The following is a 24,359-nucleotide window of genomic DNA, read 5'->3' as shown; positions in this document are numbered from 1 at the left end:
GATGAGGATGATGATGCAGCAGCAGCCGTTCTTCTCTGCGTGAGTAACTTCATGTTGTTCGTGTGTAATTTACGTTGAGTAGGCTAACCACGTTACTACATTAATGCATGTAAGGTGAACTAGCAAACATCATCATAGCTACATGCGGCTGTCTTCCTGTTTGATGGCAGATACTCCCTTCACCCTGGCCAAAAAGGCTAAAATGACCAAAGAAAAAGTGGAAAACAGTTAAACATGAGAGGTTTTTGGACAAAGTTTGTGTTTTTCCATTGTTTAAGCACTGCTTCCAGCCAGGAGTGATACCATATATGCCCTATAGCTGCAGAGAAGACTAACATTGTTATCTTTTTACAAAAAAAAAACAGCTGAACATGAGAGATTTTTGGACAAAGTTTGTGTTCTTCATTCTTTAAGCACCGTTTAAGCACCGGCACCGTTTCAAAAGTACCGTTTTGGTACTGGTATCGGATAAAACCTAAACGATACCCATCCCAGGCGTGAGTTAGGATTTGCAAGATGGTAGTGAAACCTACTTTAATTTATGGTTTGAAATGATAGCACTGTGCTTGTGGCAGCATAGCTGAAGATGTTAAGATTTATATTGGGAGTGACTAGAATGAAAAAAAAAATAGAAATCAGCATATCAGACAGACAGTTCACGTGGAGTAGTTTTGGGACAAAGTAGGAGAGTCAAGGCTACGATAGTTTGGACTTGTGCAGAGGAGAGATAGTGGATATAATGGACAACGGGTGTTGAATTTGGAGTTGCCAGGGAGGAGCCAAAGATGAAGAACAGATACATGGATGTTGTGAAAGAGGACATGCAGAGGGTTGGTGTGACAGAGGAGGATGCTAGGGAAAGCGGATGATGTAGGCAGATGATATAGAGACCGCTGGAAGAAGAAGGTGTCATATACTGGGTTATGTTAGTGCCTGTGTTGAACTGTGGGGGGCATTGCGGCTTTACGCCATCTGATATGCTTTTGCGTTAGGGCTGCCTAGTGGGAGTTTTATTCTTAGCTGTCGTACCTGTTGTTGTGTTGTTAGAACTGATGCTGAGCACATGTTCAATAAAGCAGCATTATAAGGAAAGAATCACAAAGGAAACTGCTGGAAAGTGTCATGGCACTGGGTCACAGACCCAGTGTGTGTACTTTCTGGTGAAAGTTAGGTGAGCAACGCAAGTCAGGCTCTAACTGACAGCACAAGGTATCTGGCTTGACAATGAACAACAGGAAAGGGCAAAATTCAAACTGGGTGAACAGCAGTGTCCACCTGGATGGGATGGAAGTTGAGCCTTGGATTGATCTCAGATATTCCAAGTTCTTTTATTTTTCCACATCAAAAACAGTTGCTTGACCCCCCTGCACGCAGTGTTTCCACTCCTCCAATGTTTGCAAGCCACTCACAGTTCCCACATCATACTTTGTGCTAGATCAGCCTGATGCTGGAACAGCACTGCCCCAAACTAGATTGCAATTGTAAACATCATGCTGATGCTCATATTATTTCTTTAACATTTTATTACTTTACATTAATTCTGCAACACCTGCAAAATGCTGCCTGTCAGATTTGGCATACCAGCTGTACAAATGTATGCTGACTTGGATTTTCTGCTAAAAGACAGTCTGAATGGTGTTGAGGATGCAGAATCACAAAGTGAGAGGTTTATTGAGGCGAGATGATTTAATTTACAAGGATGTGTCTATGGCTGTATTTCTGTTGATTTTAAAAGATGGCAAGTTACAGTCAGAATCTACACATTAAAGCCCAGTATAGCCATGAGTATCTTCTAATGCAATTATCAGTGCCAGTCTTCAGCACAGGCAAGCTGGTTGGCTCTGTGTAATCTCTGGAAATGGTTTACACTCTCACTCACAGTTACAAGAAAACCAAACCTACAGTAAACAGCAATCATAGTGATATCATCTGATAGTTACAAAGAGTTCTGTCCCAGTAAATACATAAGAGAAGAAATGAAATATCCAGATGCATATGGGTGTTTTACAAAGACCGATCATGAGTTTTTCTTTGCAGGCTTACATTTTCCTGAAATGTTTTTTGTGAACCAAACATAATGCCATACAGTGTTTGCAGATCAGTATTCTCTCTTTCTTTTTCCTAAACCACAAAAAAAGAATGTTCACAAAAATAAAATTGAAGTTGTCAGATGAGAGAACTCTGAATGCTGGACTGTTTAAGGTCTTGATTTTGATATTATTTTTGACTCCAGTGTTTAATACTTTCAATAGCAGAGTCCATGACTTGAGTCAATACATTTAAAATACCAAAATTGGAGTTCATTAGAATGGGATGCAGAAGTTGGACTGATAAGGGTCACAAGTCATTGTCAAAAGGTCCTTAGTCAATGAGACTCCTGTAGACACAGGATTTTGTCTTATTCAGGTAACCTGGGGGGTTAACCCTATGTGTTCTGTGTTACAAAGGTGGTTGATTTCTTACTGGGGTACCTCACTATGGTAACCTAACCTTATCCGGAGCAGGTTAGGTTCCAGATTGGATAGCAACAAGTATGAAACTACTATTGACCAATCAAGTGTCCAAAAGACAGCAGCACCATTCATAGAGCATGTACCTGTGGAACTCTGTGCACAGAGAACAGAAGGGTTTAAAATTTTAAACTAGTGTCTAAAAATAATATCTAAAATAGTGTCTGTTATTGGGCTGGGTTTTTTTGTATTTATTCTTTAATCGCTCTCAGACCATTAATCGTGACTGGGACTAGAGCCGAAAGAATAAAAACTAAAACTGCCCCATGCCAATTTGGAAATAAATGTTATTGGAATACTTGACTATAACCCATCAGATTCTCCTGTGTCTTAATGATAAAGTTGTGATATTGATAAGTGTAACTCACACAACTGGCATTGTTGCCAGTTTTCTTCCTGCCTTCAAACAGGCTAAACTTTATAAATAAAGTAACTCTTTTCAAGGCTTTCTGATCGAAACGTTTAAAGCACGCACACACATTCACACAGTGCTTTTAATACTAAATTGCCACCTACAAAGTTTCCAATTTCCTCACCACCATCCTGGCTCCCCTCCTGTGGAACACCCCCCTTTCATATTGAAAACTACTGACTTCATCCACTAGATTCAAAAACTTACACTGGATCATAGTGTTCTTTGGTGTGGTCTCATTTTCATCACTTACATACCTATAACCCAGGCAGTGGAGACTGTCTGAAGAAGACTACAGCAAGACAGCTCGTTACAAAACAGAACCAGCTTCACTGAAGGCCTGTTTGGATGAACTCTCCTTTCCAGTACCCTAGCATAGACCTTACCAGGAAGACTAAGGAGTGTGATCCCCCTGCAGTTGGAGCACACCTTCTGGTACCCCTTCTTAAAGATGGGAAGCACCTCTTCAGTTTGCCAATCCACAAGCACCGACCCAGCTCTCCATCTGATGTTGCAGAGGCATATCAACCAAGACAGCCCTACAACATCCAGAGCCTTTAATAACTCAGGGCACACCTTATGCTGCGTTATCTAACTTACCACACGGTGGTGATCAGTCCAGCTCAGTTCTGCTTTTCACCCGAGTGTCCAGAACATACGGCACATGATCAACCCTAGTTATCTCTTGAGAGATAACTACCACTAGGGTTTAAATACCTGGGACTCGGGAGTAAGGGTACTCCCATCGCTGCACGCCATTTGGGTCCCTGTAAAAGCATTTCATGAGCTCATTGCCAGCAATGAGTCAGATTCATTTCCGGTGGGTGTTAAACTCCACAGGGACTGCCCCTGTAGCCAGTTGGTGGAAGGCTTCCACTTTGGTGGCCTAAGAATTTTATTTCTGCTTTTTGCAGACATTGTTGTTCTTTTGGTTTCATCAGGTAGTGGCCTCGTTCGTACTGGAGTGTTTCACAGCTGTGTGATGCGATGGGAACTAGAATCGGCATCTCCAAAATCTGAGGCGATGGTTGTCAGTGAGAAAAGGGTGAACTTGTCACTCACCCTCTGCGGGTGAGTGACAAGTTGCTGCTCCAAGTGGAGGAGTTTAGGTAGTGAGGAGAGCAGACTGGTGCTGCAGCTGCAGTGATGCAGATGCTGTACTAGTCCATCGTGGTGAAAAGAGAGCTGAGCATAAACATGATGCTATGATTTAGCAATCAGTCTACTTCCCTATCCCTACCTATGGTCACAGATACGAGCGACAGAAATGAGCTTTCTCTGAAGGGTGGCTGGCCTCTCTCTTAGAGATAAGAGGGTAAGGACATGAAGAGGGGCTCAGAGTAGAGCTGCTGCTACTCCACATTGAAATGAGCCGGTTGAGTGGGTTCGGACATCTGATGAGCATGTCTCCTAGAGCTCTACTAAGTAAGGTTTTCCAGTCAGGATGTCCTCAGGCAGACCTAGGAGTTTACATCTCTCTGCTGGCCTAGGATTGCCTCAGTGTTATCCCGGATAAGATGGAGGAAGTGGCTGGCAAGAGGAACGTCTAGGCGTCTCCATTCAGGCTGCTGCCTCCGCGACCCAGCCCCAGAGAAGCAGAATGGATGGATATTTGAACAAAAAATTGTTCTATTGGTTCACAGTCATTATGGATTACTGCTTGGAGTATAAAAACAAGAACCCAATTTTTTAACTGAAAATTAGATAAAGTCTGCAACAACAGTACTTTCCATAGTAAATCCAATACCATCATGTCACTAGTGCTTAATTTCCATCACATCTTACTGGCCTCATTTGCTCTTAATAAAGGTCAGTGTCGTTAGGAATAATTGCTTATTGTTTTTAATTATTTTTCAAATACTTATTTAGGAAACTTGATGGTGTTAATGATTATGAGTGTATTACATTATCAGTTAAACCTGGGCTCCATAGACAAGGGATGCTGATGATTACTGTAAATATTTTGCACCTGATGGCCCTGAAGGAGCATCTTTTCATGATTCTGTTGAATCCAATAGTCATCTAAAGCAACAGGCAGACAGAGCAGGCAAATGTGACCAAACATAAAAATAACGATGAGAAAAAAAGTCCAGAGATCGCTTGTCTGCACATATTGTAGGTCATTCTCATTTATTCTGTCGCTTAATTCTCTTGTCGGTCATCTTCATACTTTTGTGGTTGATTCACTGCTGGTGTCCAAAGTCATGAAAACAAGCGTGCCAAGCCCACTATGTCAAATTTTCATGCCAAGCTTGGCTTTCTGTAGAAAGACAGAGAGAGAGATTAACTGAGTATTATTCATCCATCCAGTTCCATAGGAAACACTTTGCAGGGTTCCTGTGTTACTGCATTGACAAAAAATAAATAAATACAGAAATACAAATAAATAAAAAAATTTATAATATACAACTTTACAGCAAAAAGCTTAATATAAGCCAAAATCATTTGGGTCTTAAAACTAAATTTGAAAAGGAGTCCCTCAGACAGACTTATGCAGATTCAATGATGTGGAGTAAAGATAGGAAGAGCTGCCAGTTTTTCCCAGTGGATACTCCCAGCACAAAGACAAAAATCCTTATGAGATGTATTTAGTGTATTAATGAAGAAAAAAAATGTTATACATTTTAAAACTTTAGTTTGTTAGCTAAAGAGAACAAACTTTTGATTAAAGAGAATAAAGAAGAGCTTAACGTCAACGTACAATTCCCGATGATTGTTTAGGTTTGACACTGTAGGATGCCTTCTCTTTGGCCTGTCGGAAACTCTCTTCTGCTGCTTTTAACCTGCAAAACATACAATGTTAATGCAGTTACACAGTGCATATTCAACAGCTAAGTTTAATGACACGATGCAAGACAGAAAGCTGAAGAGAATGGATAAAGAAACAACTGTACCTCTCTTTGAGAATGGTTTTGTTCTCCTTCTTCCACTGGTCCTTGAAGTCAGAGGAGAACTCATGCCAAATGGAGAAGAACGTGTTAGGTGAAACCTCTTTCTCTCCTGCTTTGGCCTTCACTGAGAAAAACACTGTAAGTTCCAGGAACCTGAAAATACACCAGTTGTCACCTTAATATATATCTGACACAAAATTTGTTCTGTGTGAGTGGTTTCAGGACTGTTTTACTAATAAACTTTGTTCATGTTTCTATGAGTTTATCAGAATTGCTTTATAATGTAGCTAGTAATTCCATTTTTGTTATCAATGCCAGTAATAAGAAAGAAGAACAATAACAAAAGCAATCCAGTGCGGAGATGCATTAATTGAAATGTAACAGCATTTTATGTTCAAAATGTAATGGATATTAATCTGATGTTTAAATTTTTCACAGAGTTGAAACCACTAACGTCAGTGACTATGAGAGAGGCTGAAAAAAAGAAATGCAGTGTTCATGCTCTGATACTTCTTTCTTTATATACTATACTGACGTCTACTATACGTCATCATGCTAAGCATTGAAAAGCATTCATTACAAGTGAGATATTTCAGTTGACGGTTATAGCCTGTAACTCATGAAAATAAAGAATACAGCATTTCAAATATAAAAAAAGAAATGTCCAACTTCTTGCTACTGGTAGCATGAGGCACCCGTAGCAAGAATACCTGGACCCTACAGACGCTGCACAGGTAGTTTAATTCATCCACGATGGCATATTATTAAGTGCCATTCCGGAAGATTTGCCATGCATTACTTACTCAAAATTTAACTCTACTGGTTTATTATCATAGTCTCCTGCATTTTTGAGTTTCTGCCAGAGTGAAGTGTCTTCATGGTGGCCAAAAGACTTTTCCCGTTTTTGACAGTTATCACTAACTCTCCTGCACTCTGATTACAATGCTTCCTGGAGGAAGCATCACTGTTGGTGCAGGCGACACAGCGGTACGCTGGTGAGGCTGAAGGCCTGTCTGGTGCACCTTTCTATGGCATCTTAAAAACAAAAAGTAAGGCGCTATCTCCATCAGTGTCTCCATTCTCCAGCTCTGAACTGAGCTTATTTGAGCTGGGTCACTCTCACCTTGTGTTATGTGCTGAGATCTGTTGACCACATAAATGTAATAAGGACTTTTTAAATGACTTTTCTAAATTATTGGTTGAAGTCATGCCTAAATATAATCAAGTCTTTAATATTGGTGATTTTAATGTACATATTTGCTGTCCTGACAAACCAATGGTTAAAGGACTTTTTAAGCCTAATTGGCCCTTAATTTTATACAGTTGGTGTCTGGACTAACACATGGTTTAGTGCGCATGCGCCAACCAGCGTGCAGCCTGTTACAGTCGCTCCTGCTTTTCTCTTAGTTTAGCTCTTTTTTCTTACGTATTCTTTTTTTTTTCTGACTTGTATTTTCCTCCGTTTTCTATCTCTTACTCAATCATGTGGATTGAGAGAGTTTTTGTTCTTCTGGTGGCCGTGGAACTGTTACTTTTATCAAGGAACGGGACCGCGGCACATCTCCTACACGCACGGACTGTTTACTCCAGAGATCAGCTGATCGCCCTGATGCCGGCCGGCTCGCTGGCCAGGCCCGCAGAAGTGCCCGCAGAAGTACCAGCTGAAATTTGGAGGAAAACACATCGGGGATGCAGAGGTCAAGGACAGAAGAGAAGAAAAAAGGTGACGGTGAGACAGCGGAGGCTCGAAGCGAGGAGGAGGTTTAAACCGTGTCTGCCGTCTATCGTGATGGGAAATGTGCGATCGTTGGCAAGTAAAATCGACGAGCTCTCAGCACTGGTACAGAGTCAGAGGGAATACCGAGAGTGTAGCCTGATGTGTTTCACCGAATCATGGCTGCACCAGGTCATTCCCGATGAGAATGCTTCCGTGGAAGGCTTCCACACTGTTCGGGCGGACAGGGACAGCATCGCTAGCGGTAAGCGTAAAGGAGGTGGGCTTGCTGTTTTAGTTAACAACCGGTGGTGTAACCCTGCCAACATAACAATCAAAGAAAGGATTTGTTGCCCGGACACTGAACTGTGTGCTGTTGGACTCAGGCCGTATTATTTACCCAGGGAATTCTCTCACGTCATCTTGGTGGCTGTTTATGTTCCCCCCTCTGCTAACCCCACAGCTGCATGTGACACTATCCACTCTGCCATAGCTCGGCTACAGACTCAGCACCCGAGTGCCCTTATTGTGATCTCGGGTGACTTCAACCATGTATCACTGGACAATACACTACCAACATTCAAACAATATGTGGACTGTCCCACCAGGGGAGAGAAAACTTTAGACTTACTGTATGCTAACGTCAAGGATGCATACAGCTCCTCCTCCCTCCCCCCACTTGGTAGGTCAGATCATAACCTGATTCACCTCACCCCCTGCTATGTGCCAATTGTGAGGAGGGAACCTGTGACCACCAGGACTGTCAGGAGGTGGTCAGAGGAGGCCTTAGCAGAACTACAGGGCTGTTTCGAGGTGACCGACTGGGAAACACTTTGTGAGCCTCACGCCGAGGACATCAATGGGCTTACTGAGTGTATCACAGACTACATAACTTTCTGCACCGACTCCATTGTTCCAGCTCAGACTGTTCATTGTTACCCAAATAACAAGCCGTGGGTGACTAAGGACATCAAAGCCCTCCTCAACAACAAGAAGAGGGCTTTCAGAGGGGGCAACAAAGAGGAGGTGAGGAAGGTCCAGGTGTTACTAAAGGACAAGATCAGAGAGGCTAAGGACAATTACAGGAGGAAGCTGGAGTGGAAACTCCAGCAGAACAGCATGAGAGAGGTGTGGAGGGGCATGAAGACCATCACTGGATTCAGGCCAACCAACAGCAGGGGAGCTGAGGGAGGTGAGAATAGAGCCGACGAGTTGAATCTGTTTTTCAATAGATTCGACACCACAGTGTCTGCTCCCACCCCCACAACCTCACCTGCAGTCAGCCTGGAATCCAGAGCCACACCACTGTGCCAGCCTCTCTCTTCACATGTTGCCTCCTGTGAGATTCCTGACACCCCTCCCCCACCCATCACCTTCACTCAATACCAGGTTGAGATGCAAATGAGGAGACTTCACTCAGGCAAGTCTGCTGGACCAGACGGAGTGAGTCCCCTCGTCCTCAAGACCTGTGCCCCCCAGCTGTGTGGAGTCTTTCATAAACTGTTTATGCTGAGTCTGAGTCTGCAGAGGGTCCCGGTGATGTGGAAGACATCATGCCTCGTCCCTGTACCAAAGACGCCACGTCCCAGTGGCCCCCAGGATTACAGGCCCGTGGCACTGACCTCCCACATCATGAAGACCCTGGAAAGGCTCATCCTGGACCAGCTGCGACCCATAGTAAGACCACATCTGGATCCCCTTCAGTTCGCTTATCAGCCTCGTCTCGGAACAGAGGACGCCATCATCTACCTGCTCAATCGTGTCTACACCCATCTGGACCAGCCGGCGAGCACTGTGAGGGTCATGTTTTTTGACTTTTCCAGTGCTTTCAACACCATCAGGCCGACCCTCCTGGGTGATAAGTTAGCAGCGATGCAGGTGGATGCTTCTCTGGTGTCCTGGATTGTTGATTACCTGACAGGAAGACCACAATATGTACGTCTCCCACAGTGTGTGTCTGACAAGGTGATTAGCAACACAGGGGCACCACAGGGGACTGTCCTCTCCCCCTTCCTCTTCACCCTCTACACCACAGACTTCAGCCACTGCACAGAGACATGCCATCTTCAGAAGTTTTCTGATGACTCTGCGGTGGTTGGATGCATCAGCAGGGATGATGAGACAGAGTACCGGGCTGTGGTCGACTCCTTTGTCACGTGGTGTGAGCAGAATCATCTGCAGCTCAACGTGGCAAAGACCAAGGAACTGATCGTGGACTTCAGGAAGACCAGGAAACACTTGACCCCTGTTTCAATCCAGGGGGTCAGTGTTGACATTGTGGAGGACTATAAATACCTTGGAGTACACATTGACAATAAACTGGACTGGGCTAAAAACACCACAGCACTTTACAGGAAGGGCCAGAGTCGTCTCTATTTTTTGAGGCGACTGAGGTCCTTCAACATCTGCCAGAAAATGCTGAGGATTTTCTATGAGTCTGTGGTGGCCAGTGCGATCCTCTATGCTGTTGCATGCTGGGGGAGCAGGCTGAGGGTCGCAGATGCCAACAGACTTAATAAACTGATCCGTAAGGCCAGCAATGTTGTGGGGATGGAGCTGGACTCCCTCAAGGTGGTGTCGGAGAGGCGGATGCTGTCCAAGATAAAGACAATGTTGGATAACACCTCCCACCCACTCCATGACATGTTGGTCAGTCACAGGAGCTCGTTCAGTGAGAGACTGAGATTACCGAAAAGCACCACTGAACGACACAGGAAATCATTCCTGCCTGTGGCCATCTCCCTGTACAACGCATCCACTGTTTGCTGCTACAGCTACACATGTTTCTTTTCCAAATATTTATTTATAAGTGACTTATGTATGTATGTATGTATATATATGTATATATTGTACTATTCTTAGTTAGCGTATTGTCTGTCTTGTCTTAATGTTGGTTTAAAATGGAGCACTGTAACAAAAAATAATTTCCCCCAGGGATCAATAAAGTATTCTGATTCTGATTCTGATTTGTCTGTTTCAGACTTAACCATCTGTGATAAAGTGTTTTCAGATCATAAGCCTGTCTTATTTGACATTGCCTTGCCCTGTTAAACCTGTTAAACCTCACACCCCTGCGTGGCACTGTCATATTATTGAACTGCGCATTTCTCTGCTTATTTCAATCTGAAATCTGGGATTCCCGAGTCTGTGTCTTCAGATACAGAGACGCTCTGCTCCTAGTTTCATTCACCCTGCCAAATTGTATTAGATACTGTGGCTCCATTAAAAACCAGGCACCCTGAAACCAAATCTGAGCCCTGGATAATTGACACAACTTGTGCTGTCAGATGTGAATCCCGAAAAGCTGAAAGACAGCTGAAAAAGGGCACACTGCAGGTGTTGTTCAAATATTAAAGAATTGTTGGCTTAGTTTGGTTCAGAAAATGTTACTGGTTGGGCTACCTGTACTCAGGAGCTGTTCCTAAACCTTTTAAGCATGCAACAGTGAAACCACTGATCAAAAAACCTGGCCTGGACAGTTGGATACTGAATTATTTAACTTTAGGCCTATTAGTAATATTTCCTTTTCTTTCAGAAATTCTGTTTACAGTCAATTGAAGGTGTTTTTTAATTAAAACAATGTATTTTTTAATCTGGTCTCTAGCACAGAATCTGCACTGCTGAGGGTATTTAATGACATACTCCTGGCTATAGATTCAGGAAACTATATGATGCTAGTTCTCCTAGACCAGGGGTCGGCAACCTTTCTGATGGCGAGTGCCATTTAAAATTTCCTCAGAAGTCAGTGTGCCATATGATTGCATTAGCAATAAATTTAATAACGCTCTATATGAACAGTTACACAATATATAGAACAACTTTCTAGAATTATATTTGTTTGCAGATGTTGGCAGCTATCAGCGTTATCAGCTATTTTGTTATGTTATGGAGAAAAAGACACTTTTTCTCCATAACAAGAACTCATAACAGCAAATGAACTGTACAACGGAAAATACAAATGCTATTTATGGTCTCCTCACAACAATAATAAGAAAAATAAACTGGGCCAATATGGCATGTTTGTTAATACAGAGACACACATGTTAATGTGATCTTTGGTCTCCCACTCAGAGACACAGGTCTGCGAGTGTCCAGCATTCAGAGGCTACCTGAGGACTCATGTGAGAGGAAATCTGCTCACACAGATATGTAGAGCCAAATACTGTCAATAAGGCCTCTGCAATGTTCTGAAGACAGTTAAACTTGTCAGGTAGTGATGTCCAGCAGGTGAACATGCAGCTCCATGAACACTCAGAGCTGTGGATTCCAGCTGCTTCGATGTTGCATTAACTGGCATTAACTCAGCCAGTTAATGTGAGACTAATCTAGCTGCTCATTAAAGATTTCTGGTTTGATCAGAAAATAAAACATTGGTCCATACACCTGAAAGTCCCAAAGACGCCTTGTGTCTCGAGTCTACGGATGTATCCGTGTATTTCCGTGGTGCTGATGCTGAGCTGAGTGGACAGCTTCTGAAGCTTTTGAAGTGTCGGAATGTGGAAGGCTAACAACGACCCTCTCACCAGTAGGCTAAGTTATTTTTAGCCAATTACAAGTTGAATCTGGTAGTTGGGGTTGTTAGCTAAGATACTGTCATTAAGAAGAGGAACAACTAATGTGTGTAATGTGAGCTGATTTGCAATGTGCACCGCTGGCGCGGCCATTTATTTTTTGATGCACCTTCTCAGATTATTTCACTGCATGTCGTGCCCAGGGCTGGACTGGGACACAAAAAACCAGCCCGGGCATTTTCACTAAAGACCGGCCCACCAGGTATTAAAGCCATAAAGCCTTTGAATGAAAACAAATGCTGTTGTGACAGTGTTGTTGGTATATGTATGATTTCTATACATTTTATGTCAGATAAAAACTTTGGTTGTAAGCTTCAGATAATTATTTAATAACAGCCAGACATTTTAAATGAGAATAAGAAAGTATTTCTTTGTGCCCCTCTTTCCCTGCCCCCCTGGCAGAACTTTGCTAGACCCGCCCCTGCACAGTTACCAGCCGTCAGCTACATAGAAAAGGATCCTGGTGTTATTTGTCTCTCAGAAACAGTTCATAACTTCCCTCCAACTTATTCATGTCACCTAAAAGGTAAACCTGTTTCTAGTGATGTGACGTTCTGTATCGAGGTTGCGAAGCTTGTGTTGAGAAATTGAGGGGGCGTTTCCGCGATGCGCGTATCGAGGCTTGCTTCATTTATGGGAGGAGCTGAAAATGATGACGCTTTGCACTGGGGTGAACCAATTGGATGAAAAGCTTCAGTGCTTCATGAAGCTTCATCTGCCCATCACTACCTGTTTCTCCATCACCTGTTCAGCTCTGATAATTCAGTAACCAAACCGACATCATGACCAGCAGCTTTACAGCTGTGGCTCCAGCAAACATCAGCTGATACTAGAAACTAATATTAAATAAATTCTAACAACAGCTGATCAAGCTTAAACATGCTGCTGTTGTTTAGCGCAACATCTGGCGCAAAGTGGGCGATAAACAAACAAGAGAGAAAAGCCGATCAGCTGACCTTTGATCAGTTTCATGATTAAAGTAGCAACAGGAGAGGAAGAGAATGAGAGGAGAAGAGGCAGCTGTGCAGCAGAATAACTCCACCTCTGTGTCTTTTTCCATCCTAGCTGAAGTCCGGGACAAACTGCGTCCCTTCTCAGCTCAACACGAAACGCGTAATAATTTCTCTGAATGCGGGACGATTCTGTCTTTTTACAGGACGGTAGGCAACTCTACTAACTAACCTTATGAATAAAATAACGTTCACTATCAGTAACACCGTAGCACCCACCCAGCTGTATAGAAACTGCTAGCAATAACATATAACATGCTAGCTAGTACGCAGTACGAGTTATTGTAACTGACTGTAAAAAGTCAGCACAACGAAAATAAACTCCACCTAAACTTGGTTTATATCTGACCCAGATAGACTGCAGGTCAGAACTTCTTACCTGAAGTTCAGTTCACCTGACAGTCAGACCGACGGCTGCCTCCCCTCTCCCTGATCCACCTGCCAGCCAGCATCTGGCCAATCCACCAGATCCTACACGTATCAGAAAACTTTATAGGTTGGGCTACATGATTTCAGATCTTCCTCTGCTCCTTTTCCTTCCATGGAGCTTGATACTTGCGCCTCTAGTATCTTATTTGTATCTGCTGCCCCTTGGTTTTATTTTTAGAAAGCACAAAATTGTTTTCCATGGTTATGGAGATGTTATACAGGTTTACGTACCCCTAACACAAAACCATGCCTACTCAATGAAAACTTTAGTTTTAGCCTTGAGGAGTTAAAAGTGTGGATGGCTCTAAACTTCCTAAATTTTAATAAAAATAAGACAGAAGTTGTTGTGTCAGGTCCAGAAAAGCCCGTCAGCGTCTCTTCTTCCTCAGAAGACTTAGAGACTTCCATCTGCCACTGAAGGCGCTCAAGAACTTTTACTCCTGCACCATCGAGAGCGTCCTGACGGCAAACATCTGCACCTGGTTTGGGAACAGCACCAAGCAGGACAGACGAGATCTGCAAAGGGTGGTGCGCTCAGCAGAACGCATCATTCAATCAGAGCTCTCTGACCTGCTGTCCATCTACACCAAGCGGTGCAAGTCCAAAGCTAGGAAGATTATGATGGACCTCTCCCATCCCAACAATGGACTCTTCTCACTGTTGAGGTCTGGGAAGCGCTTCCGCTCCCTTAAAGCCAAAACAGAGAGAATGAGGAGGAGCTTCTTCCCCCAGGCTAGTCGGGCCCTGAACCAGGTGTAGGACTGGACTCTCCCACACACGTCACTATAAGACTGGACTCTCACACACATCACCACACGCACTACCACACATTTCCTATGATTTATAATCCTTATAATCTCTTTCTGCTATTTGCACATTTTTTACTGTAAATTTCTAAGTTAATTTGTAAATTTTGTAGTAAACTGTAAATTGTAAATACTGTAAAACCTTTTTCTGTCATTTAATGGTCGGGCATTGTACAGCTACAAGCATTTCACCCCCATGTCATACTGTGTATGGTTGTGTGTGTGTGACAAATAAAATTTGAATTTGAATTTGGTGTCACTGGTGGGTCTTTTCCTGTAGACACAGGCTGCTAGCACAGTATGTAAAGCTTACTGTTACAAACTTGGGTTTTAGGATGGACAGTGATTTTAGATTGAGCAGTCAGATCAGTGCAGGGTTAGCTTCTTTTAGCTGAGACAGCTGGCTAAAACAAAACAAAACAAAAAACATGCTGTTAAAAGATCTCTTTGAAACACTCCCCTTCCCAATCACTGAGATCAGCTGACCAACTGCTCTTAGATGTGCGAAGGACATAGTGGTGGTTCAGAGACAATGCTGTTGCTGTAGTGGCTCCCAAATTGGGGAATTCATTGCTGTTTCACATTAGACAGGCCTCTCTAAGACCCACCTCTTCTGCTTGTCATTGGACGCAGTGTGAGATTTGTTGATTTTATTTATTTATTAAATTAAATTATTTTTTTGACTGTTTTTATTCATTTTAATTAGATCTTGCATTTGTCAATGCTCTTATTTTGTGTTGTAATTTTAATTCTAGTCATTATTTTATATGTACTTATTTTATTTATTTCAATTTTATTTTTTATTGCTATGTTCCACACAATGGTCACTGGTTGCTGTTTTTAAAGTGCTTTATAAATAAAGTTGACTTGGCTTGGCAGGTCAACCGCTGGCACCAGGTGATGTTAGCACATGAGAGCGGTTGCCCCCCTGAGCACACATGACAGATGTGAAAGGGTTTGAAGAGACCATGGAGAACATTATGCTTCCTGTGACATCATTCAGCTGACCGGTTTGGTGGTGGGTCAGTGATAGTCTGGGGAGGCATATTTATGGACAGACGCACAGACCTCTACAGGCCAGGCAGTGGCTTGCACCTGTCTTGGAGCTTTCTTCTCATTGTGAGGCATGCATACAAGCACGTGAGGGGGCATACATCTTGCTGCATCATTTTTTCACTTTTATTTTCAGGATGTCTTTGAATTCCACGTGGAGGCCACATGAAGTTTGTAGGGATCTACTCTGCAGAAAGTTGGCAGAGCTATGAGTCTATGTGTCTCAGCATCTGCTGATCCTGCTCTGTGATTTTACATGGCCTGTCACTTTGTTGCTGAATTGTTATTCCCAGTCCCTTTACTATGTTACAATACCACTAACATCTGCTACTGAAATATTTAATAGTGAGGATATTTCATGAGTGGACCTGTTGACAGGTGGCATTTTATCACTGTACCATTATGGATTTCACAGTTCCTGAGAGCAAGCCATTCTTGATTTTATGTACCTGTGGCCATGGAAGCTGATTGGGACACCTGAATTAAATGATTTCGATGAATGAGTGAATACTTTTGGCAATACAGTGTATATAGTGTTTATGCTATTTGAATAATAAACTTCTGGCACTCAAAATGAAATATTAAAATAATTACTGATGAATCATAATCAAAATTTAAAAAGGCCTGAAATATATGACACTTCATGTCTAATGAATAAAGATTATGAAAGGAACTGTAGGGTAGGGTAAGGAGGAGAAGGCAAAGGGAAAGGGATGGCCTACAAATTCTATCCAAGTTTTCAATTTGTAGGCTTTCTCAGGTGATTTGACATATTTTACTCCTAACCAATAGCTTTTCCTATATGTAAACAGTGAGTACAAAGTGCCAAATGCAGTAATTAAAAAAGGATTCAAACCAGGTTATCTTTGTTTACAAACCTATAACTTGTGTCATTAATGCCTCTTTAGGATAGAAATGCACACTTTATATGTGAAATGTAGTCTAAAAAACATTGCTGACTTGCGTCTGTTACACAGCGGTGGGGATAACTGGTTGGTACAAACCAGTCAAAATGTAATGGTATTGGAGTTCTGTGCAATGTTTTAATGTTTTTCTGAAATTAGATGATATATGTTAAAGAGACAGTACTGTCACAAATATAACAAATAAAGAAGGTCGCTCTTACAGTTTATGAGTGCTGCTGAGTTGAGAATCCAGCATCTCCAGTTCACTTTTAGCTAAGAAAGGAGGAACAATACATGAAGTCAATATGTGTGTAAATCATGAGACAGTGATTGGATTTGCTATCATGAATGTCCATTTATTACAGTAGAAAATTATATGCTCTGTCCTCAAGTGTACTCATACTATAGACACTTTCAATTTCAATTCAATTCAGTTTTATTTATATAGCACCAAATCACAACAACGGTTGCCTAAAGGTGCTTTATATTTTAAGTTAAAGACTCTACTTGGTGAAGTGGGATGGATAAACTCCCTTTTAACAGGAAGACACCTCCAGCTGAACCAGGCTCAGGTAGGGGCAGCCATCTGCCTCAACCAGTTGGGGTGATGGGAGCAAGACAGGATAAAAGACACACTGCGTAACAGAGCCAAAGATTGATAACAACAACTAATGATTAAGTGCAGAGTGGTGTGTAACCACACAGTGAATGAAAAACTAGTCAGTGCATTGTGGGATGCCCCCATCAGCCTAAGCCTAAGGGTCACCTTAGGCTTAGGCTGATGCTTTAATCTTAAAGGGTCGTTTAAAATTAAAGCATTAATTGATGGTAGGACTTCTTTCTCCAAAAACACAAGAAATCATACTTATAGCACAAGAAAATTACTGAAAACACATTAGAAAGGGTGATTTGAGGCATCTTATCCCACTCACTAGATACACTCACCATGCAGTTTGTTAGGTACATCTGTTCAGTTGCTCATTCGTGCAAACAAATCAGTGAATCACATGGTATATAGACACAATCAAGATTACCTTTTTAAGTTAAAAAGTTAAAAAACAGGAAATTAAGGCAACAAATCACATGAACTCACCAAAGTTGGACAATAGTTGATTGGAAAAATGCTGCCTGGTCTGATAAGTCAATTTTCATTTCAATTTTATTCATGTACAATAACAATCAGTTCCATCTATCCATCTTCTTCTGCTTATCTGGGGCCACTTTGCAGAAGCAGCATCCTAAGCAAAGAAGCCCAGACCTCCCTCTCCCCAGTCACCTCCTCTAAATTGTCCGGGGGAACACCAAGGCCTTCTCATGCCTGCCGAGAGATATAATCCCTTCAGCGTGTCCTGGGTCTGGCCCAGGGCCTCCTCCTGGTGGTACACGTCTGGAAAACCTTACCCAAGAGGTGCCCAGGAGGCATCCTTGTCAAATGCCCGAACCACCCTACCACCCGCCTAATTACATTTGGCCCGCGAAGCCATACAAAATTACCATTAGAGCTGGCCTGCCAGTATTATACAGTGCATGTACTGCTAATACTACAATTCCCAGAATGCTCTGTTGGTGTTTTGGCACGTCAGTCATGACAGGACCCATTAGCACCCTCTCCTCTGTTAACCATAGTCATAGCAACCATGCAAATACTGCCATGCTACCTATCCCAAAATGGCAAAAAGAAAGGCAGAAAACAGGAGCTTTCTGGACAGGTGGGAGAATATGATGAAAATTTGATAAATGATAAAATGATAAAATTTAATTCAGAAGGCTGCAAATACAAATTTAATTAAGAAATTAATTCCACTGATGTGTTATTTAATTGGAATTTTGATTTTGCATGTGTGCAATATTAAGTTATATATACGTTTATATAAGTTATATATATTGTTTAGTATTAAGCTTTGCTTGTTCCATATTCAGTTTTTCAGCAAAACTTGTTTGAGTCCATAAGAAAAGATTCCTTGTTATATTTGGAGGAAGAGTTTTTTTTCAATGAATATTAATGTTAGCCTGCGACTTTGATCCAGTTTTGAATTTTGGCCCACTGTGTATTTAAGTTTGACACCCCTGCTTTAAAGGAAGCCCATTTCTGCCGCTTGTATCCATGATTTCATTCTTTTGGTCACTACCCACAGCTCGTGACCGTAGGTGAGGGTAGGGGCATAAATCGACTGGTGAATCAATAGCTTCACTTTTACACTCAGCTCTCTCTTCACCATGATGGACCAGTACAGTGTCCACATCACTGCAGCACCAAATCCACCAATCCGTCTAAGAAATTTAAGCTCCTCCACTTGGGACAGGAACTTGTCCCTCACCCAGAGTGGGCGCTCCACCCTTTTCCAGCTGAGGACCATGACCTCAGATTTGGAGGGGTTGATTCTCATTCCAACTGCTTCACACTCAGCTACGAACGGTTCCAGTGCGAGCTGGAGGCCATCACCCAATGAAGCCAACAGAACCACATCATCTGCAAAAAGCAGAGAAGACATTCTGAGTGAAAGCCTTCCTCCACTTGGCTACACCTAGAAATTCTGTCCATGAAAATTACAAACAGAATCAGTGACAAAGGGCAGCCCTGCTGGAGTCCATCACCCACTGGAAACGAGTCAGAATTATTTCCAGCTATGCAGAGCAAGCTTCTGCAATGGTTGTATAATGATTGAACGCCTTGTAGCAATGGGCCAGACAACCCATACCTCCCACAGGAACCACCTCCCACAGCACACTGTCGAATGCCTTCTCCAAAGTACACAAAAAAACAAACTCCCATGCACCGTCAAGTATTCTCGAGAGGATAAAGAGCTGATCCAGTGTTGCATAACCAAGACGAAAACTACATTGTACCTCTTGTATCCGAGGTTCCACCAACAGACAGACTCTTCTTCCTGGCATAGACTTTCCCAGGGAGGCTGAGGAGTGTGATGCCCCACTCCCTCTGGTCCATCTTCTTAAAGATGGGCACCACCACAAGGTAGGTTACCACAACAACAGGCACCAACCACCTTTGGCTTTGGCAATGGAGATGCTGAACATGGTCCATTTGGACCATGTTCTGAGGGAGACTGTCCCCAGTCTCCCTCCCACGGACTCCAAGAAGGCTGGGTACTCTAAACCGTTGTTTAGCGCATAAGCGCAGATGACAGTCAGGACCCCTTCCCCGACCCTCGCACAGGGAACAAACCCTCTCGTCCACCGGAAGAAACCCCAAAGTACAGGCAGCAAGCCGAGGGGATACTTGCTTTACGTGTGCTTATGCTTTATGTTGTACTGTAAAGACACTACAATACCATACTTTCAGACTGTACTACCATCCAATATAGCACCTGCTTGACAGGAACACAATATTTACACCACGGATGTGCAACCTGCAAATCTACAGCAACTGCATGGTGATATCATGTCAATAAGTGTATGTATGCATGTATGCATCTATGTATGTATGTGTGTATGTATGTATGGGGGTTACATAATTTACCTTGTTTGAGGAAATCATCCATCTTTTCTTTGAAAGGTTCCAAGTTCTCCTCATCTGAAATCTTACACACTTTTTCTACTTCTGATATGCATGCTGAGAAAATGAAAACAGTCAACCATTGAATGAACCATTTCAGCTTTATCAATATATTTCATGCACGCATGGAAGTATGAATCATGTTAAACCACTATAATGCCCCCAAATGGTTTTAGTTTGATTTTTAAATGGACTCAAAAACTTGCAAATCATCATTTTCACCTTTGAATGAAGAGAGGTAGTCAGGTAATGGGTATTGGTCAGTTTCCAGGAAATGAATGCTTATACAGTAAATGTATGTCCTTTAATCTGATTGAAATGCAGCTACATGTGTTACCTCTCAGATCCTTCCTGAGTCGTGCCAGATCTTTCTGAAAATCTTCAAATTTCAGCTGCGAAGCCTGAAACAGGTCATGAGGCTCAGGGAGAGGATACACACATGTCTCCCTGCCAGCATCCTGGAAATGGACAAACCAATTAGGGCACAATACAATTGTTCAAATGAATCATAGATATCCTACTGTTGGAATAACCATCCCCAGCATGCTAGATGTTAGCAATGCAATGATAGATAGATAGATAGATAGATAGATAGATAGATAGATAGATAGATAGATAGATAGATAGATAGATAGATAGATAGATAGATAGATAGATAGATAGATAGATAGATAGATAGATAGATAGATAGATAGATAGATAGATAGATAGATAGAAATTCCCCTGCGGGCAATCTATCCTTCAAGCTTGCCAGGACGCCAGGTCAAGGGGGAGATATCATCACCCCCACCTGAGATTGGGTACCAAGCCCCAAGTGCAATAGAAGAAGGATCATTGAGTGCAAGAGGAACTGACCTGAGAGATAGGATCATGGTAAAGCTTGAAACCTGGATCCTCCGTAGCTGGCTACCAAGACTGCCACCATTCCCGGGACTAGCAAGCTGATCTACACCACGGCAGCAGTGATCAGTGAGATGCTTGGCTACAAACTGAACAGCCACAAAGAGTAGTACCCTCCATGGAGAAGGAGACTAGAGGCCAAGATTAAGGTAGCATGCAGGGAGGCTAGCCAACTATCAGAGCTGCAAAAAGGTGCAACAAAGAAGGTGCCTAAGAAGTACAGCAAGCTGTCCATACCTGAGGTCTTGGAAACTGCCAAGCAAAGACTCACAGCCTTGGCCAGCCGCTTCAAGAGGAACACCAGAGAGATCAAAGGCAGGAGAATAAACCAGCTGTTCTCCACAGAACCAGCTATCAGTGGCAGGGGAACAATATGAGAACAGCACCACCAAGGCTGGAGACAGAGCAATACTGGAAGAGCATATGGGAGAAGGACGCAACCCATAAGGGCAATGCTCAGTGGCTAGTGGATCTAAGAGCAGACCACAGCAACCTCCCTGAACAGGGTCCGGTAACAATCACATTGGCAGACATCCAAGAAAGGGTCTCCAGTATGAAGAGTTGGACAGCACCAGGCCCCGACATGATTCACGCCTACTGGCTGAAGAAGCTGACTGCACTCCATGAGCGTCTGGCAGCACAAATGAACCAGCTGCTAGTTGACGAGAGACACCCGGAATGGCTAACCAAAGGTCGGACAATCCCGATCCTCAAGTACCCCCAGAAGGGGCCGGTCCCATCCAACTACCAGCCAATAACCAGCCTCAACACCAAGTGGAAGCTTCTGTCAGGCATCATAGCGGCTAAGATGAACAGGCACATGGCTCAATACATGAGTGGGGCACAGAAAGGGATGGGCAAGAATACCAGAGGCGCACAACACCAGCTACTGGTAGACCAAGCAGTCAGCCGAGACTGCAGGACCAGACTGACCAACCTGTGCACTACCTGGATTGATTACAAGAAGGCCTATGACTCAATGCCCCACACCTGGATCCTGGAACGCATAGACCTATACAAGATCAACAGGACCCTAAGAGCCTTCATCAGGAACTCAATGGGGATGTGGGGGACAACACTAGAGGCCAACTTCAAGCCCATAGCACAAGTCACCATCAAGTGAGGGATCTGCCAAGGAGATGCTCTGTCCCCACTGCAGTTCTGCATAGGCCCGAACCCCTCAGTGAGATCATTGACAAGGCTGGCTACGGATATCGATGACAGAATGGAGCATTTGTAAGCCCCTCCTGTACATGGATAACATCAAACTGTATGCCAAGAGTGAACGAGACATCGATTCCTTGATCCACACCACCAAGATATACAGCAATGACATCAGAATGTCGTTCGGACAAGAAAAGTGTGGTCGGATGATAAAAAAAGAGAGGGAAGGTGGTCAGAACTGAGGGGATCAAACTCCCCGACGGCAACACTGCAGACATAGAGGACAGCTAAAAGTACCTGGCGATCCCACAGGCAAATAGGAACCATGAAGAGGCTGCTAGGACAGCTGCAACCACCACCTGCAGAGGGTCAGGCAAGTCCTGAGGAGTCAGCTGAATGGTAAGAACAAGATCCGGGCTATCAACACCTACACCCTGCCCGTGATCAGGTACCCTGCTGGGATAATAAGCTGGTCAAAGGAGGAGATAGAAGCCACTGACATCAAGACGAGGAAGCTCCTGACTATGCATGGAGGGTTTCACCCCAAGTCCAGCAGCCTGAGGCTGTACACTAAGCGGAAGGAAGGAGGCTGAGGATTGGTGAGTGTCAGCACCACGGTCCAGGATGAGACAAGGAACATCCAAGAATACATCAGGAAGATGGCCCCAACTGACCGAGTGCTCAGTGAATACCTCAAGCAGCAGAAACCCAAGAAAGAGGAGGAAGAGGAGGGACCATCAATGAATGACAGCCCTCTGGACAGTATTTACTACCGGCAGAAAGAGGTGGCTGACATCCAGAAATCCTACCAGTGGCTGGACAAAGCTGGACTGAAAGACAGCACAGAGGCACTAATCATGACAGCACAGAAACAAGCTCTGAGCACATAGAGGCTGGGGTCTATCACACCAGGCAAGACCCCAGGTGCAGACTGTGTAAAGATGCCCCTGAGATAATTCAGAACATAACAGCAGGGTGTAAGATGCTAGCTAGCAGGGCATACATGGAACACCATAACCAAGTGGCCAGGAAAGTATACAGAAACGTGTGCCGAATATGGCCTGGAAGTCCTGAGGTCAAAATGACCGAGCTAAGATTCTTTGGGACTTCCAGATACAGACGGACAAAATTGTAGGTGGCTAACCAACCGGACATAATGGTGGTAGACAAACAGAAGAAGTCGGCCGTAGTGATAGATGTAGCGGTTCCCAATGACAGCAACATCAGGAAGAAGGAACATGAGAAGCCTGAGAAATACCAAGGGCTCAGAGAAGAGCAAGAGAAAATATGGAGGGTGAAGGCAACAGTGGTCCCAGTGGTAATTGGAGCACTAGGTGCGGTGACTCCCAAGCTAGGCAAGTTGCTCCAGCAGATCCCAGGGACAACATTGGAGATCTCTGTCCAGAAAAGCGCAGTCCTGGGAACAGCTAAGATACTGCGCAGGAACCTCAAGCTCCCAGGCATCTGCTGGAGGACCGAGCTTGAAGGATAGACCACCCGCAGGGGCGAGAGGGAAATTATTTTTTCTTATATGGTCAATTAAGTATGATTCTGAGATCATAGCTCCTAAAATTTTTGCATTAAACAATTACATGTATCAGAGAGTGAAATGACTTTGCTTTTCTTTTTTTTTCTTTTTTTTTTTTCTTAAATGACATCAGAAACAGCAGTATGCGACATTACGTGATGGCAGAGCTTCAGTTCATCCTTTGTCATTTTTTTTTTTTCTGCGTATCTAGATGATCTCATTAGTCTGTGGATCCAACGAAATGGAGGATGGGACCGCTTTACAGAGATATTAAAAAAAAAAAATGACTTTGCTTTTCTGCAACAAATGACACACCAGAAATGTAAATCACTGTCATCACTAGGGATGGGTACTGATATCCGGTGCCATTATGGCGGTAGTAACTAGAAAAGCAGCGCGCATCTCAGTGCTTTATTTCGGTGCTTTTTTTCCCCCCTGAGATGTCATACACTTTGGATTGTAGCCAATCATTTTACCTTTCCAAGGATAGTAGACGGGCCCAGGTACGTATGTTCTTTTAGAGCAGAGCTACAGATTAAAAATGCCCAAGGCGAAGCGGTCAAAGGTTTGGCTGTACTTCACAGCAAAAGATGCAAACTCAGCAGCCTGCAACAAGTGCTTTTAAGGTGATAATGTGCAAAGGAGGTAATACCTCGAATCTGATGAAACACCTGGCAACGCATAGCGTTTTTTTAAAAGCCGAAAAATGCACCTTATTTGATAGCTTGCTGAAAAACCTCACACCCAGCACATCTACTGCGGGTGTGATGCCTGTTATCGGACCCGGAGTTAGCAACATCCCCCAATACCCGAAGGGGAGAGTCCTGGCCCCTAGCCCTGCCAGTGTAGCAGAAATGATGATAGATGATGATGGCAGCAGCAGCATAACTACACCATCGTAGTTACATGCGGCTGTCTTCTTGTTTGATGGCAGATACTCCCTTCACCTTGA

The 24,359-nt window shown here is 43.4% G+C and overlaps 1 protein-coding gene across 2 annotated transcripts in view; it reads right to left on the bottom strand.

The window, feature by feature from the left end:
- Nucleotides 1–1,647: 1,647 nt before the first annotated feature.
- Nucleotides 1,648–24,359, bottom strand: part of fmn2b (formin 2b) — a 65,316-nt gene continuing 42,604 nt past the window's right edge. Inside the window, exons 14-19 of one of the 2 annotated variants that reach the window (XM_085465418.1) lie at nucleotides 20,153–20,273; nucleotides 19,780–19,872; nucleotides 16,523–16,574; nucleotides 5,817–5,966; nucleotides 5,624–5,705; nucleotides 1,648–5,182 (exon numbers count right to left, since the gene is read on the bottom strand). In XM_085465418.1, coding sequence (XP_085321544.1) covers nucleotides 5,156–5,182; nucleotides 5,624–5,705; nucleotides 5,817–5,966; nucleotides 16,523–16,574; nucleotides 19,780–19,872; nucleotides 20,153–20,273 — 525 coding nt within the window. In that variant the 3' untranslated portion in view covers nucleotides 1,648–5,155. Of the gene's footprint in view, nucleotides 5,183–5,623; nucleotides 5,706–5,816; nucleotides 5,967–16,522; nucleotides 16,575–19,779; nucleotides 19,873–20,152; nucleotides 20,274–24,359 lie in introns of those variants that run through there. The other variant, XM_085465419.1, reaches the window with a different exon arrangement.

This window comes from Copadichromis virginalis, linkage group LG8, assembly GCF_057382275.1.
Source record: "Copadichromis virginalis isolate Kocher_CV1m ecotype Utaka linkage group LG8, C_Virginalis_male_GT1.1, whole genome shotgun sequence".
Classification (NCBI taxonomy): domain Eukaryota; kingdom Metazoa; phylum Chordata; class Actinopteri; order Cichliformes; family Cichlidae; genus Copadichromis; species Copadichromis virginalis.
This window is presented reverse-complemented; position numbering and strand designations above follow the sequence as displayed.